General features: G+C 40.1%; 1 protein-coding gene across 2 annotated transcripts in view; it reads left to right on the top strand.

Moving 5' to 3' along the window:
- Positions 1-362: 362 nt before the first annotated feature.
- Cenpi (centromere protein I) overlaps positions 363-15232 on the top strand; it is a 64326-nt gene continuing 49456 nt past the window's right edge. The window contains exons 1-6 of one of the 2 annotated variants that reach the window (XM_085684759.2): positions 363-498; positions 1013-1124; positions 2592-2823; positions 4484-4621; positions 9691-9809; positions 10087-10194. In XM_085684759.2, coding sequence (XP_085540885.1) covers positions 2607-2823; positions 4484-4621; positions 9691-9809; positions 10087-10194 — 582 coding nt within the window. In that variant the 5' untranslated portion in view covers positions 363-498; positions 1013-1124; positions 2592-2606. Of the gene's footprint in view, positions 591-1012; positions 1125-2591; positions 2824-4483; positions 4622-9690; positions 9810-10086; positions 10195-15232 lie in introns of both variants that reach the window. The other variant, XM_085684758.2, reaches the window with a different exon arrangement.

Below are 15232 nucleotides of genomic sequence, written 5' to 3'. Positions count from 1 at the left end.
AAGCGATAGACCCTTTAAGTCATAACATACAGAAAAACCGCCTTTACTGTCAAGTTTTCAGTTTTACATTTTTCTGCAGATTCCAAGCCCCGACATTTGGGGTCAATGTGGGCAAAATGAAAACCACACTTGACCACGTTAAATTCAATGCCAAGTCACTTAGCACTGTTCCATTCAAAATGACCGCTGCAAACCCCAGAACACGGAGACCACCACCGATCAATCAACTGACTTCCAGTAGCGACTGCCGGCTTGGGCGCGCCCCAGGCCTCCGTGGGTGGGGCCAGTCACTCTGCGTCATTGAGGCGCGTCCTTCTCCGCTGGCGCGCGCGCCACCTCCCGCCTTAGAGCTGCACTCAAACCAATTAGTTTTCGGTTGAACTTGCTTCCCCCGCCTTTGCGGGCTCCCTCGAAGCGCATGCGCGGGGCGGGACTGGCGCCTTTGAATCTCGGAGGCGGCTTTTGGCGAGTTGAAGCAGCCGTGCCGGAGTTATTAAGGTGAGGTGACCAGTGCCGAAGTTCTTAAGGTGAGGTGCTGCGAAACTGGGGCCAGGGTGGCACTGAGATCTGCAATACCGCTACCGACAAGGGTAAGACTAACCCTGAAAAGGGTATCTGGCATCAGATTTCCTTCTATGCTCTCAGGGATAGGCCTAGACGGGGAGTTGTTTGCCAGTTTCACTGTTAGGTGGGGAGGGAGGGCCGTGAGTTGAACCACCCGGTAGCGCTGGAGCAGTTCGCCCAGTGGGGAGGTGGGTCCTAATCTGCTCCCTGACCTTTCTTAAGTAGGACACTCTTGTCACCAGACCTCCCCTCCTTCTGTCTTGAACTTCTATGCTCTCTTGCCCTGGTCTCATCTGTTCTAGGGGGAAGAGATTGAATGTCATTCCATCTGTTCCTGTAGATTTTCCTACTTGAAGATAAAAACTTAGAAGCCAGTCTTGGTTCCTTATTAGTTATTCTTGGTTTCCCTCATATCTGTGTCTGATTCTTTGTTTTATCTTTTTAACAGTCTACCCAGGTATATATGCTCCTGAATCGAGTATCTCATAGGACATGTGAGTCTTTTTTACCCTACTTAGGCCTACTGCAGGCCAGTCATCCGCTTTGTTTGGCAAAGCCTGGTAAGTGGTTTCTCAACACTTCTGAACTCTAGTTTCTCCATTACAGAAAAGAAAAATGGTCTTACGTTTTCTCTCCCGTGGTTTGATACTGAAAAGTCAAAGTCCTTACTCTTTGCCTATAAGACCCAATATGATCACCCCTGTTACAGTTCTGACTCTCACTTTACACTTTAACTCTTTCGCTCCAAACTGTTCACACTGGTGTTGACAACGTTTTCATTAATAAGCAAATTTCTTTCTTGCTTGGATGTTTTCCATTTTTCTTCTCATCAAATACTCCTCCCCCGCACCTTCAAATGGCCCACTCCTTGGCACTCAGATTTCATCTTACTTAAGGGTCACGTTAGAGGGCTGTCTTAATTACTTTTCTTCTTGGTGAAGAGACACCATGAGCAAGGCAACTTATAAAAGAAAGCATTTAATTTGAGACTTAACTATTACACGGGGTAGCAGAACCCGTGGCAATCACTGTGCCAGGCAGGCACAGTCCTGGAACAGTAGCTCAGAGCTTATATCTTATCCACAGGCACAAGGCAGACAACTAAGTGGGAATGGTATGGAGTTTTGACGTCTCAAAGCCCACCCCCAGTGACACATCTTCCTCCAACAAGGCCACGCCTCCTAGTCATTCCCAGATAGTTCTACCAACTGGGGATCATGTATTCAAATATATGGGCCTGGGGGTCATTCTCATTCAAACCACCACAAGAGGCTTTCTCTGGACACCTACTCAAACTTAGATTCCTACTCCAGCTCATTTCTGTCACTTCACTGCACTTGTCACTTACTGGGTCCTTGGTTTATAACCCCTGTCCCCCAGTGTAGGGTTCATGAATTCATGTTTTATTTTTACAGCCCTGGTAACTAACTAGACTGTGTTTGGCATAAAGATGATGGTACATAGTATTTATTGAACGTGTGAATTAATAAATGAATAATATTGCTACCCTGGGCATTAGTTAGCTTTTTAAAAACTTATTTATTATGAATATAGTGTTCTGGGCACCAGATCTCATTACAGATGGGTGTGAGCCATCATGTGGTTGCTGGGAATTGACCTCAGGACCTCCGGTACAGCAGTCAGTTCTCTTAACCTCTGAGCCATCTCTCCAGCCCTAGTTAGCTTTTATAACTGTGCAATTTTAACATACTACTGACAAAAAAGACAGTGTAAAGATCAAAAGCAGCAAAATCAAGGAGGGGTAGATAGAATAGGAGTAGGAAAAGATTGCAGTTATGAGATGGGATGGTTTTGTACTTAAAAAATATAGCCATTTTTAAAGTTTAGCTGATATATATTACATTGGCAAGTTATGAATCTATTGCTGTTCAGGTCAAGGACTTTCTAAAAAAGCCTATGGGTTATTTGCCTCCTGTCGTTGAATACCTGTTGCACGCAGGAATGCTGACAAATATGGTCATTGTCTCTGACTGGGTAATAGTAACTTGGTACTCGTTTTTGTTTAGAACATATATACAGTGATGGCAACTCAGAGGAAAACCAGAAGCTCTGAGCTCCAAAACAAAATTTCTCAAGGTAGTAATAGTTTTCAGACCAATCTCTTAGCCTGGAAGGTAAAAGAGAAATCAGGTGACTCGAAGAGTGTCTTGAAAGAAAGCAATTCAACGGAGGATCCTAAACATGCTGATGATCAAGACGAAGATGACCTGCAGATAGCAGTAGGATACTTCCAGAAAGGTAAAGGCAGATGATTTTCCTTATGAAAGTACAATTTAGTTTATTTACTTTTTTTTTTATTGAGACTGGTCTCTATGTATCTGAGGCTGGCCTTGAACTCACTATGCAGCAGAGGGTGGCCTCTAACTTGATTGCTGAGCTTACAGGTGTACATTACCATGTCTGGTTTATGTGGAGCTGGTGGTAGAACCTAGCATTCTTGAATCTGAGCTACAACCCCAGCCCAAGCCCCGAAATTCCTATTTTTCCCTAAAAATATTTCAGTCCTAATTGCTGGGTGCAGTGGCAGTCCTATCTGTAATTCCCAACACTGGGAGTAAGACAGGTAAAAGGAACCTAAGTTCAAGGTTAGAATGGCCTACTGAACCTGACTAAAAATAATCTTTGTCTTTTTTAAGACTTTTTTTTTGAGATAGGGTTTCACTGTACAGCCCTGGCTGTCCTGGAAATTGCTTTGTAGACCAGGTTGGTTTCAGACTCCTGCCGCTTCCTCCTAAGTGCTGGGATTAAAGGTGTACACCATCATGTCCAGCCTTAAATGCTTTTAAAGGGAAAGATGTTTTCGTTTATTCAAATTTTTATCTAATAGTCACCGAGAATTTACTATATGACAACATTTATATACTATAGACAAAACAAAGCATCTTCCCAGCATAGTGGTTGGCAGACACTGTGATCACCTCAGAATCCTTAAAACATACTAATTCTTCTCATTTATTCTTAGACATCTTATTTTGTTGGTATGGGATATAGCCTGGCACTGTGACTTTTGAATGACATCTAGGAAAGCTTGGGAAATGATCCAGTTGAAGAAGAGCTTGCTTTGTAGGTATAAGGACCCGAGTTCAAATTTACAGTATGTATGTAAAAATCTTGGCTTAGTGTATATGCTTGTAATACTAGCACTGGGGTGGCAGAGATAGGAGACTCCCTGTAGCTTACTGGCCAGGTAGTCTAACTGAATTGGTGAGTTCCAAGTTCACTGAGAATCCTTGTCTCCAAAAAAATAAGGTGGCAAGTGATAGAGGAAGATTCCTAGCATCAAATTCTCCTTCACACACATCCTTACACATGACTTACACACTCATAGGTACACACACGCTTGTGTATATACACAAATAAAGGTTTCTAATAAAGTTTTGGAATTGTCCTAATATTGAAAGAGGTTTTAATTTAAGTTCAATGTTTTATATATATATATATATATGTCTCTGTGTGTGTACATGTGTGTGTATATATATATACACACATACATATATACATATATAAATCCCATATCAATAAAATCAGATGTCTAAGAGTAGATGATAAGTATTAGCATTTTGTAAAGATTCTGAGGTGATCACAGTGTCTTCCAGTCACTATGCTGGGGAGATGTTTGGTTTTGTCTATAGTATATAATACATTGTGATATAGTATATTTCAATATATACTGAGCTGTCAGGGCATGAGGGATGTTTTCTTCACTGAAGATTCTATTGTGGCTAAGTACTGAGTAATATACAGGCTCTCAAGGTTTTTTATTTGCTTGTTTTAATTTTTTTTTTTAGAGAAAGACAGTTATTGCATAAATCTATTTCTTTAATGAGTTGTAATTATCGAGGGTGAGCACTGAAAGATTGTCCAAGGTCTCCTTGTTTAATATTGTTTCTTTTTCCAGGTCCCAAGAAAACTTCACTGAGTAAAAATACAATGTTGGAAAAACACTTGAAAACTGTAGAAAACGTGGCTTGGAAAAATGGCTTAGCTCCAGAAACAATTGATATTTTACTAAATGTGGCAATCAGTGGCAAGTTTGGTATGTTGAACTGATATATTTGTCATTAGTTTCCTGTTAGTTTTGCCATTTAGACAGTTTTTGGGTTTTATTTGTTTTGTTTTTCTTTCCAAAGAAAATGTGCTGTGTCTGTTTTGTTTTTTATTGAAAATGATTTTTTCCACAGTATATTCTAATCATGGTTTTTCCTCCTTCATCTCCTCCCATATCATCCCCACCTCCCTACCTGTCCCACTCCACACCTCCTTTCTCTCTCTCTCTCTCTCTCTCTCTCTCTCTTTCTCTCTCTCTCTCTCTTTAGAAAACAAACAGACGCAGGGTGGTGGTGGCACACGCCTTTAATCCCAGCACTCGGGAAGCAGAGGCAGGTGGATCTCTGTGAGTTTAAGGCCAGTCTGGTCTACAAGAGCTAGTTCCAGGACAGATACCAAAGTTACAGAGAAACCCTGTCTTGAAAAACCAAAAGAAAAAAAAGGAAAGAAAACAAACAGGCAAATAGACAAACCATAATAAAACTAAACATATAAGCAAACAGAAAACAAAAAGAAGCACATAAGCACACACACACACACACACACACAGACACAAAAAGATACCTGAAGTTGACTTAGAATTTGCTAAGAAGATAAGGGTAATCTTAAATTTGCTTTGATCCTCCTGCCTCTGACTCTCAAGTGTTGGGAATAGAGATATGCACCACCACACCCAGGCTTTTTTTTTAAGATTTGTTTATTTTATTCTATGTGTATGAGTGTTTTTACTTGAATGTATGTATGTATGTATACCATGTGTGTGCTTGATATCATTGGAGGTTTTTCAAAGAGGGACTTTAAAAGATCACTAAGTATGTTTCAGTGCTTTAGGTTTATGTACCTGACGAGTTCCTATTTATACTGTCTTTATTCCATTATCTCTGATCCTGGCAGTCAAGATGCTTTTCTCTTCTGTATTTCCTATCCTAAGTACATTTATTAAGGTTAGAGGTACAAGACAGGCTTAGAAATATCACCTGATCAGTGTTCTATTTACTTGTAGCTTTCTCTCACCCATGTTCAGGCATTCAGAATAGCTTATCTTCATTTTAATATTCATTTAAGCTGACTCATTAGACCTGCATGCAAGCCTGAGGACTTGAGTTCAGTCCCTGGGGCCCACATAGTGGACGAAGAGAACCAGTTCCCATTCTCCCACTAGTTGGCCTCTGACCTCTACACTTAGAGATCAACCTGCTTCTGCCTTACTAGTTCTGAGAATAGCAGCCTGAGTCACCATGCCCTGCCCTTTAAGAAAATTTTTAAATGCAACAACTCATGAAAAATGACTGTCAGTAGGTTTAACCATTAGTAATAATCTATTATGTCATTACAAAATTAAAGTGAAAACCACTTTATTCCTAGTGATTGAAAGGCTTTTTTGAGGCAGATTTTTCTCTGTGTATCCTTGGATGTTCTAAAACTGTCTCTGTAGACTGGGCTGGCCTCCACAGAAATACGCCTGCCTCTGTCTCTTGAGTGCTGGGATTAAAGGTGTGTGCTACCACTGCTGGGTTGAAAGGCTTTTTTTAATGTTGAGGTATAATTCACATACTATTAAAATTCATGATGTTTTAAAAATGAAATGTATTGGAGTGATGATGTGGCACAATAAGAGGGCTTGCCTAACATGCATGAGGCTCTAGGTTTAAGCCCTAGTAATGGAAAAAGCATCTACATTGTAGCTTTTGTATATTCAATGAGTCCTGCATTTGCCAAAATTATCTAATTACTAATTATCTTAATTACCTTAAAAGGAAGCTCTTTTCTCATTTCTTCTTTTTGAGACAATGTCTTGCTACATGGCTCACGCTATCCTCAAACTTAAGATCCTCTTACCTCCACTTCTTGAGTGCCAGGTTTCCAGGCCTATACCTCCATAATCAGCTCTTCAGCTTTTCCCTAACCTTTTTGAGATAGGGTTTCTCTGTGTAGACCTGGCTGCTTTGGAACTCATTCTGTAGACCAGGTTGGGCTTGAACTCAGAGATTCACCTGTCTCTGCCTCCCAAGTGCTGGGATTAATGGCATGTACCACCAGAACTGGTCCCTTAAACTCCTTTTTATAATAGATGTATTTGGGTTAAATAATTTGATTTAGGAGCTGGGGAGATGGCTCAGTAGGCAAAGTACTTAACATGCAAGAATGAGTACTTGGGTTTAAATTCCCAATATTCACTTAAAAGTCAAGGGCAGGGGGCTAGACGGATGACTCAGTGGTTAAGAGCACTAGCTGCATTTCCAAAGGTCCTGGGTTTAATTCCTAGTACTTACATGGTACCAATAAAAGCAACACATATACAGAAGGACTTTCCACATCCCCTCCCCTTTTCTGTCTAAATAAAAAGGAAGGTTTTAATTTTAACATAGTAAAATTACATATAACAAAACAGATATCAAGCAAGAATTAGAGTTATAACATTTATACCTACTTTATCTTTTATCATAACTAAGGAAAACTATAACTTTATCTATTCCTCAACTCCATCAAAGACTGCAAAAGGATATAATATTACCTAAGTAAACAGGAAGTGCATTGTCAGCAACTTCCAAAACTCTAGAATTGACAGAGACATCTCACTGCCTGGACAGTCACCCAAAGTTCTTCTGTATCTTTGGAGCGCCCATCTTCAGCCTATAGACCCATAGTATCCGGCAGACTTTTCCATGAAGAAAGAAATTTCAAAGACAGTTCCATCTATTTTAGCAGTTTGTCAGTCACATTCTTCTGTGTCCTGCAGAATGTCTGGCAGACTCTTTCATGAAGCAGGAACCCCGAAGGACTGTTTCACCTTCTTTAGGCAATGTCAGCAGTCATTTTTCTGTGGGTCCTGCAAGTCAAGTCAAATAGTTCAGGCAAGAGCAGTTTCTTGCCCAAATGTCTAACAAACTCCATGAGGAACCTCTCTGATGCCCATCATTCTCTTAAAGTAGATTGGTGCTGCCAGGAACAGATGTGTCTCACTGTCATGAAAAGTCCTAAGTTCTTAAAATATTTTAAATGCTGTATTCTGTAGTCTTTGAAAGGTTTGAAGAATAATTATCTATATGAAATATATCTCTGTACATCTAGAAAGCCTAACTAATTGACCTAAAATTTTTATCAATAAACCAAGATCCATACTAGGGCAAAGTATTGATCTCTATAGCATATCCCCCTTTAAATGTAAAGAAATATTTATAAACAATGTTTGGGAATTTGGGCGTAGTTCTCTCCAAACTGCTTTCTGCTATTTGTTGGGCAAAGTAATTTTTGGGGGGTGTTCACAGCAACCTTTCAGGGTGGGTCTTGGTCCATCAAACTACATTAGTCTGGAAGGAATCCACAGGTTCTCATCCTCTGTGGAAATAAAAGTAGAACCTCTTTTCCAAAGCAACATATTCTTAGACCCCAATGTTTTTTTGGTTTCTCTGTAGCTTTGGAGCCTGTCCTGGAACTTGATCTTGTAGACCAGGCTGGCCTTGAACTCACAGAGATCCTCCCACCTCTGCCTCCTGAGTGCTGGGATTAAAGGCGTGCACCACCACCGCCTGTCTAGACCCAAATTTTGAAGTCAAGATATCTTTTAAATATAAATGTTGGTTTAACTTAGCAGCCCATACAATGAAATGTCTCTCTTAGTACTTAGCTTTTTCACATTTAAAAAATTTAAAGGCCAGGTGGTGTTGGCATACGCTTTAATCCCAGTACTCGGGAGGCAAGCGGATCTCTGTGAGTTCAAGGCCAGCCTGATCTACAAGAGCTAGCTCCAGAACAGGCTCCAGAGCTACAGAGAACCCCTGTCTCAAAAAAACCAAAACCAACCAACCAAACAAAAACAAAAAAATTTAAAGAAAACACAATAATATGCATAGTCCAGACTCTCTGTGTATATATTATCTTTATATGGCTTATTTTTCTTTATTCCTTTTATCTATGACTGTCTGTACTCTGTCTCTTTAAAGACTTTGTTTTATTTTTTAAAAAACCATTTACTTCTTTTTATAACTCTCTATACTCTTTTTCTTCATTCTTCCAAGCCTACGTACATTTTTAAAACATACTGTGATCCATTTAGAGGTCTTTTTCATCTGAATTTATTCTTATTGCATTTGTATCTATAATTATTTTTTTTTTGACCAGGAGTGTTTTTTAATGCTAAGTGGGCATGTCTAGGTCCAACTCCATAGCACATACACTTATGCAAACAAGGTACCCTTACATAAAGAAATAGATGGGTAAATAGGTAAGTAGGGAGAGAGAGAGAGAGAGAGAGAGAGAGAGAGAGAGAGAGAGAGAGAGAGAGAGCGAGAGAGAAGGCCTAGGCAGAGGCATGTATCTGTGATCCCAGCACTGAGGAGATGGAAACCAGAGAATCCATAGGACTTGATGACCAGCCAGTCTAGCTGAATCTGTGAGTTCCAGGTTCGTTGACAGGCCCTGTCTCAAAAAGTTAAGTGGGGCTGGAGTGACAGCTCAGTGGTTAAGATCTCAGCAGTTAAGAGTCCTAGCGGGCGGTTCTTCCAAAGGACCTGGGTTCCATTCCTAGCACCCACATGGCAGTTCACAACTGTCTATAACTCCAGTTCTAGGGCATTTGGCACCCTCACACAGACATATATTGCAGGCAAAACACCATGTGCATAAAAGAGTAAGGTAGATGGGGTCAGTGGTTAAGGACACTTGCTCTTCTTCCAGAGGACCCAGGTTTGATTCCTAGCACTCAATGGCAGTTCACAACATTTTTTAACTCCATTTCCAGGGGGTCCAGTGCCCTATTTTGACCTCAGTGGGCCTTGCATGCATGGAGTACACAGACACACATGCAGGCAAAAAACCCATACACATAAAATAATCCAATAAAGATAATTTTTAAAAAGTAAGGCGACAGGAAGACAATACCATCAAACTTTGGCCTCCATCCAGACGCATACTTTTAGGCACACATGTCTGCACTCACACGGACATGTACACACATAAAATAATTTGCTTTTTAGTTTGTTTTAGAGAGTTATGATCATAGTAAAGGAACAATTGAGACACTGAAATCCAGTTTAATTTAGAGTGTTTTCCCCCCAGGGAATGCTATAAGCATACGGATATTAAAGTGCATGATTCCAGAAACTCTCATATCAGAAGATTCTGTGGTTAAGGCGGTATCTTGGCTCTGTGTTGGCAAGTGCTCTGGTAATACCAAGGTAATCTTTTAGATACTTTGATGGTAAGTCCTTCAGAACTTTCTTAAGGGCTAGCAAAGAAGAGCCGCTTATGGAGTAATGGCAGTACCCCTTTGTACATAACCTGTGCTTTCAGAACAATGTAGCTTGATAAAAGGACCCTGTTCAAGCAGAAATTTTTACTAAGAAATAAAAATCTATTACCCTGTTTGGTGCTAGTATCTTTTAAAATAGTGCGGAGGAGAGATTAAAGCTCAATTAGTTACATTCTCTAAAGGCACATTTTCTCTGTCAACAGGTGCTTTTTTATCGTTGGTTGGTCGCAATGTTTGACTTTATTGATCATAAGAAACAAATTAATTTGCTCTATGGCTTCTTTTTTGCTTCCTTGCAAGATGATGCACTGGTAAGTAGATACTGAACAGCCTTGCGCTTCAGTCAAATACTATTTTCTGTATATTTCCATGCCCCTTAATGTGTGTTCCATGCTTATTTTAAGATGTACTAAGAATACAAAAAGTAGAAAGAATTACACAGTAGAAATCTTTGCTGCACTGTCTCACAGATTAACAGATCTATGGTATTTGTTGTATATATATTTTTTTAAGGAAATAATGGTACAGATAGGGTTTTGTTGATTTAGCTCAGTGATTGCTATTTTCCCTTTTAAACCACATCAGCAGAGTCCTTTGGGTGACTTACTCTGAATTTTCTTGACATTGCAAAAACTACATCAGAATCCATGAGAAGAACACTATCTTAAAGGTGGCAAATGGACTTATTTTTTGATTAAATAGCATAATTATCCTTTTAAAGACATTGGCAATGCCAAGAAATTAATCTATTCACCACCTAGAAAATTTTCAAGGACAATTATTTTGTAGACCACATAAGGTACATGCATACCTAACTGAATTCCTCTTCACTTTGGGAATAGAATTCAAGCATATGAAAATTCATGCTGCATCTTGTTTCTTGCCTTGTACTAGGTAGGAATAGATTTATTTTTATTAAAGATTTACTTATTTTATTTCTACAAGTGTTTTGCTCATATGTATGTCTGTGTTCTGCCTGAAGGCTTGGTGCCCATGGAGTTCAGAAGACTCTGTTGGATCCCCTGGAGCTAGAGTTATAGACAGTTGTGAGCTGCCATGTGGGTACTGGGAATCGAACCTGAGTGGTCTTTTTCTTCTTTTTTTTCCTTTTTTTTCTTTTCTTTTTTTTTGGTTTTTTTTTTGTGACAAGGTTTCTCTGTAGCTTTGGAGCCTGTCCTGGAACTAGCTCTTGTAGACCAGGCTGGCCTTTAACTCACAGAGATCCACCTGCCTCTGCCTCCTGAGTGCTGGGATTAAAGGTGTGCACCACCACTGCCCGGCACAACAGGTGGTCTTAACCACTGAGCCATTTCTCCAAATTTCCTAGGCTAAAAATTTAGTTTTCTGTAGTTTAGTAATATAAAAATGTAGCAAGGGAATTAAAGAAATCACATGAAGGTAACAATTTAAGAGTTTAATTATGAAGCTAGAGAGATGGCTCAGTTGCTCTTTCGTGGGAAATGAATTTAATTCCCAACACTTAGACAGTAGATCAAAACTGTCTTCAGTGTTGAACTGTTACCAGTTTCAGGGGATCAGGTGCCCTCTTCTGGCCTCTATAGGCACTGCACACATGTTCTGTCTAGATGCACAAAGTAGACAGAACACAGTACACATTTAAAAAAAAGTTCAGGCCGAGCGGTGGTGCCGCATGCCTTTAATCCCAGCACTCGGGAGGCAGAGGCAGGCTGATCTCTGTGAGTTCGAGGTCAGCCTACTCTAAAGAGCTAGTTCCAGGACAGGCTCCAAAGCCACAGAGAAACCCTGTCTCAAAAAAAAAAACCAAAAATAAAAAAATAAAAAAGTTCAGTTATGAAAGACAGCAAAATAATAACATAAACATAATAACTACTCTACTATATTTGAGAATGAAACCCTGCAAATCAGTGGTTAGTGAAAGCATTATAAAAGATGAAAGTATTGAGCTGGACCTTGGGAGGATGCATTGAATTTGGGATGTTTTTTTGTTTTTGAGACAGGATCTCACTATGAAGCTCTGACTGGCTTGGAACTTGCTATGTAGATCAAGCTGGTTGTGAGTTTAGAGATCTGCCTGTTTCTACCTGCCTAGTACTGGTGTTCCACCGTGCTCTGTGATTTAGGGCTTTGACTAGAGGAAATAATCTTTGTTATAAGGGGAAGGTTTCAGGTAAAGCTGTAAGATGTGTAAATTGGTTTTTAGGAGACCTTACATATAGACCAGCCTGACCTAATTCAAGTTGGTAATAGGTGGCAGTGGTTGATAAGACTGAGAGATGTGGATTGAGAATAGATTGTAGAGGTTATTTGATTCAAAGTTGAACTGTATTTTCTTTGGAGACAGGGTCTTGCTATGTAGCTTGGGCTGGCTTGGAGCTTTCTAGGTGAAACAGGTTATCCTAGCTCTCACAGCCGTCTACCTGCCTCTGTGCTGGGAGCAGTAGATTCAGATGTACTCTACTACACCTGGCCTGAACTGTATTCAGTAAGGTAATCACTGAAGAATTTTCAGTTTTTCTTTGTTTTTTCCAGACAGGGTTTCTCTGTAGCTTTGGAGCAGGTCCTGGAACTCACTCTGTAGACCAGGCTGGCCTTGAACTCACAGAGATCTGCCTGTCTCTGCCTCCTGAGTGCTGGGATTAAAGGCATGCACCTCCACCATCCCGCTGAAAATTTTTCAGCAAAGTATGTTGAAAGCAGTTTTATAGGGCTTGTATCTGGTAGTGCCAAATAGTATGAATTAGGAGAAAGAATAGTATGGATTAGGTTGGATGAGCCCCGGTGACACAGCTTTTCCAACAAGACCACACCTCCTAAACAGTGTCAACAACTGGGGACCAAGCATTCAAATATATGAGCCTATAGGGGTCATTCCCATTCAGACCAGCACATGTTCCTTCTCTATCCTTCACATGCACATAAATCAGGTATTCTTCTTACCTTATGTTTTAGTTAGGGTTTCTATTGCTGCAACAAAAATACTATGACCAAAAAAACAACTTGTGGAGGAAAGGGTTTATTTGGCTTATCCTTCCATATCCCTGCTCACCAGGAATTTTCAGTGCTGGGCTCAGTCTCAGAGCCTTACACCCCTTTTGTGCTAGGTAAGTGCTCTACCACTGAGTCATGAACCTTACCTCTTGTGGCTGCTTTAAAAAAATCCACAGTTTTATGGCTATATAATTTAAATACTATGCAGTTCACTTATTTATACAGTTCAAACCTGGTGTGATGGCACATGCCTATGTTCTCCGTCCTTGGGTGGTTAAGGCAGGGGTATTGTTAGTTCGAGACTGGTATGGTGGTTTGCATGAGAATGACCCCCATAAGCTCATATAGTTAAATACTTGGCTCCCAGCTGGTAGAACTATTTGGGAAGGTTTAGGAGGTGTGACTTTATCGGGGGAAATGTGTCTGTGGTTTGCTTTGAGGATTCAAAGGTTCATACTATTCATAATTAGCTCTTTCTCTCTCTGTATCATGGTTCTGTGTCAAGATGTGAGGTCTTAATTACTGCTCCAGTGCCATGCCTACCTGCCATGTTCCCTGCCATGATGGTCATGGACTTTAACCCTCTGAAACTGGGAGCCTTAAATAAACCCTTTCAGAAAATAATTAAGACAGCCAACAAAACCACGTTTCAAAAATACTCAGAACTTGCAAGATAATGCATATAACTCATTGATTTTTTTTTGTGTAGGCATAGGTAAATGCATTTATCAGCATAGTCAGTTTTAGAACATGTTCATTACTTTTCTGTAAAAATTAAAGGAACCATGTAATATGTGGTCTGTTAGAACTAGCTTGTTTTATTTTTGATTTTGTTAAGATTTATTTGGTCGTTTTTATTTATGTGTATGTCATTGTGAATGAATAGTATGCATTGTGGGAGCCCTCAAAGGCCAGATCAGGGTGTTGTGTGTCCTGGGGATACAGTTATGGAAGGTGTGAGCTACTTGATATGGGTCCTCGGAAAGAGCAAGGAGTGCATTTAACCACTGAGCCGTTTCTCCTGCCTCCTCTTAAATGAAGTATTTTCTCTTATTGCTTTAAGACACAGATATTTTTAATGTGTGTGTATCCACATGTTGAGACACATGTGTAGAAATCAGAGAACAGCTTGAGGGAGTTGATTGACCACTTCCACCATGTGGCTCCTGGGGACTGTACTCTTCTTGTTAGTCTGGGCAGCAGGTACCTTTATGTGCTGAGTCATTTTCTGCCCTTTACATTTTATTTATTTTGTTTGTATATAGTATGTGGATGTGCATTCCACAGCAGTGTGGAGGTTGGAGGACAACTTTCTGGAGTTAATTTACTCTTTCTATCATGTGAGTTCAGTATATTGAACACAGGGCATCAGGCTTGGCGACAACTAACTTAACCTGCTGAGCTATTTTGCTTGATCATGGCTGACTTTTTAAATGAATGCAATGTTTCTATGATTTTTTAAAAAGGTTTATTTAATTATTTTAAATGTATGAGTGTTTTGTCTGCATGTATATATATATATATATATATATCATATATGCGCCTAGTGCCCTTGGAGGTCAGAAGAGGGCCTTAGGTCCCCTGGTACTGGAGTTGCAGACAGTTGTGAGCTGCCACGTAGGTGCTAGGAACCGAACTCAGGTTCTCTGCAGGAGCAGCAAGCACTCTTAATCACTGAGCTGACTTTCCCTAAGTGACTACTTTTGTGTAAATATCACAGCTCAGCAAACATGGAGAAAGGGTCTAAAGTTGTTTTTCTTTTGAAAAAATTTCAAAATTATGCTGTGTTTATAACGCGTGTGTGTGAGTTTGGGTGTGTACCCACCATGGTGGACACTAAATGCCAGAGAACAGTTTTGAGGACTTGGTTTTCTCCTTCCACTGTGGGTTCCAGGGATCAAAGTCAGGTCATCAGGCTAAAGCAGCAAATGCTTTTAACTGCTGAGTCCTCTCTGGCCCCATTTTCTGTTATTTTTTCGCTTGTTTGAGACAGTATCCTCTATAGTCCAGGATAACCTTGAATTTGCTATATTTCTGCCTTCTCAGTGCTGGGATTATAGATGTGATTCATCATGGATAGCAGCAGGATTTAGCATTTAAAAGAAATAGTTTTAAAAAGTCATTTCCATCGAGTTCGACTGGATTCTGACGCTGCGGTGACTCAGATGTGGCAGTTAAATATTTGCCATCAAGGCAACTCGGATGGTGACTGCATATGGAGTTTTTCTTTCTAGATGTGATTAAAGGAGAATGTCAGATTCACTGTGACACTGGCTGGAGCCTGAGGCCAGCCATTGTGTGGCGCTCATTTTGTATTCAACATGATGAATAGCGTTGCTAATGGTTCATATCCTAGGGGTGGGAGGTAATGAATTTGTA

This window comes from Myodes glareolus, chromosome X, assembly GCF_982192425.1.
Source record: "Myodes glareolus chromosome X, mMyoGla1.1, whole genome shotgun sequence".
In the NCBI taxonomy this organism is placed as follows: Eukaryota; Metazoa; Chordata; class Mammalia; order Rodentia; family Cricetidae; genus Myodes; species Myodes glareolus.
Note: the sequence above shows the minus strand (reverse complement) of the source record. Positions and strands in the feature narration are given on the sequence as shown.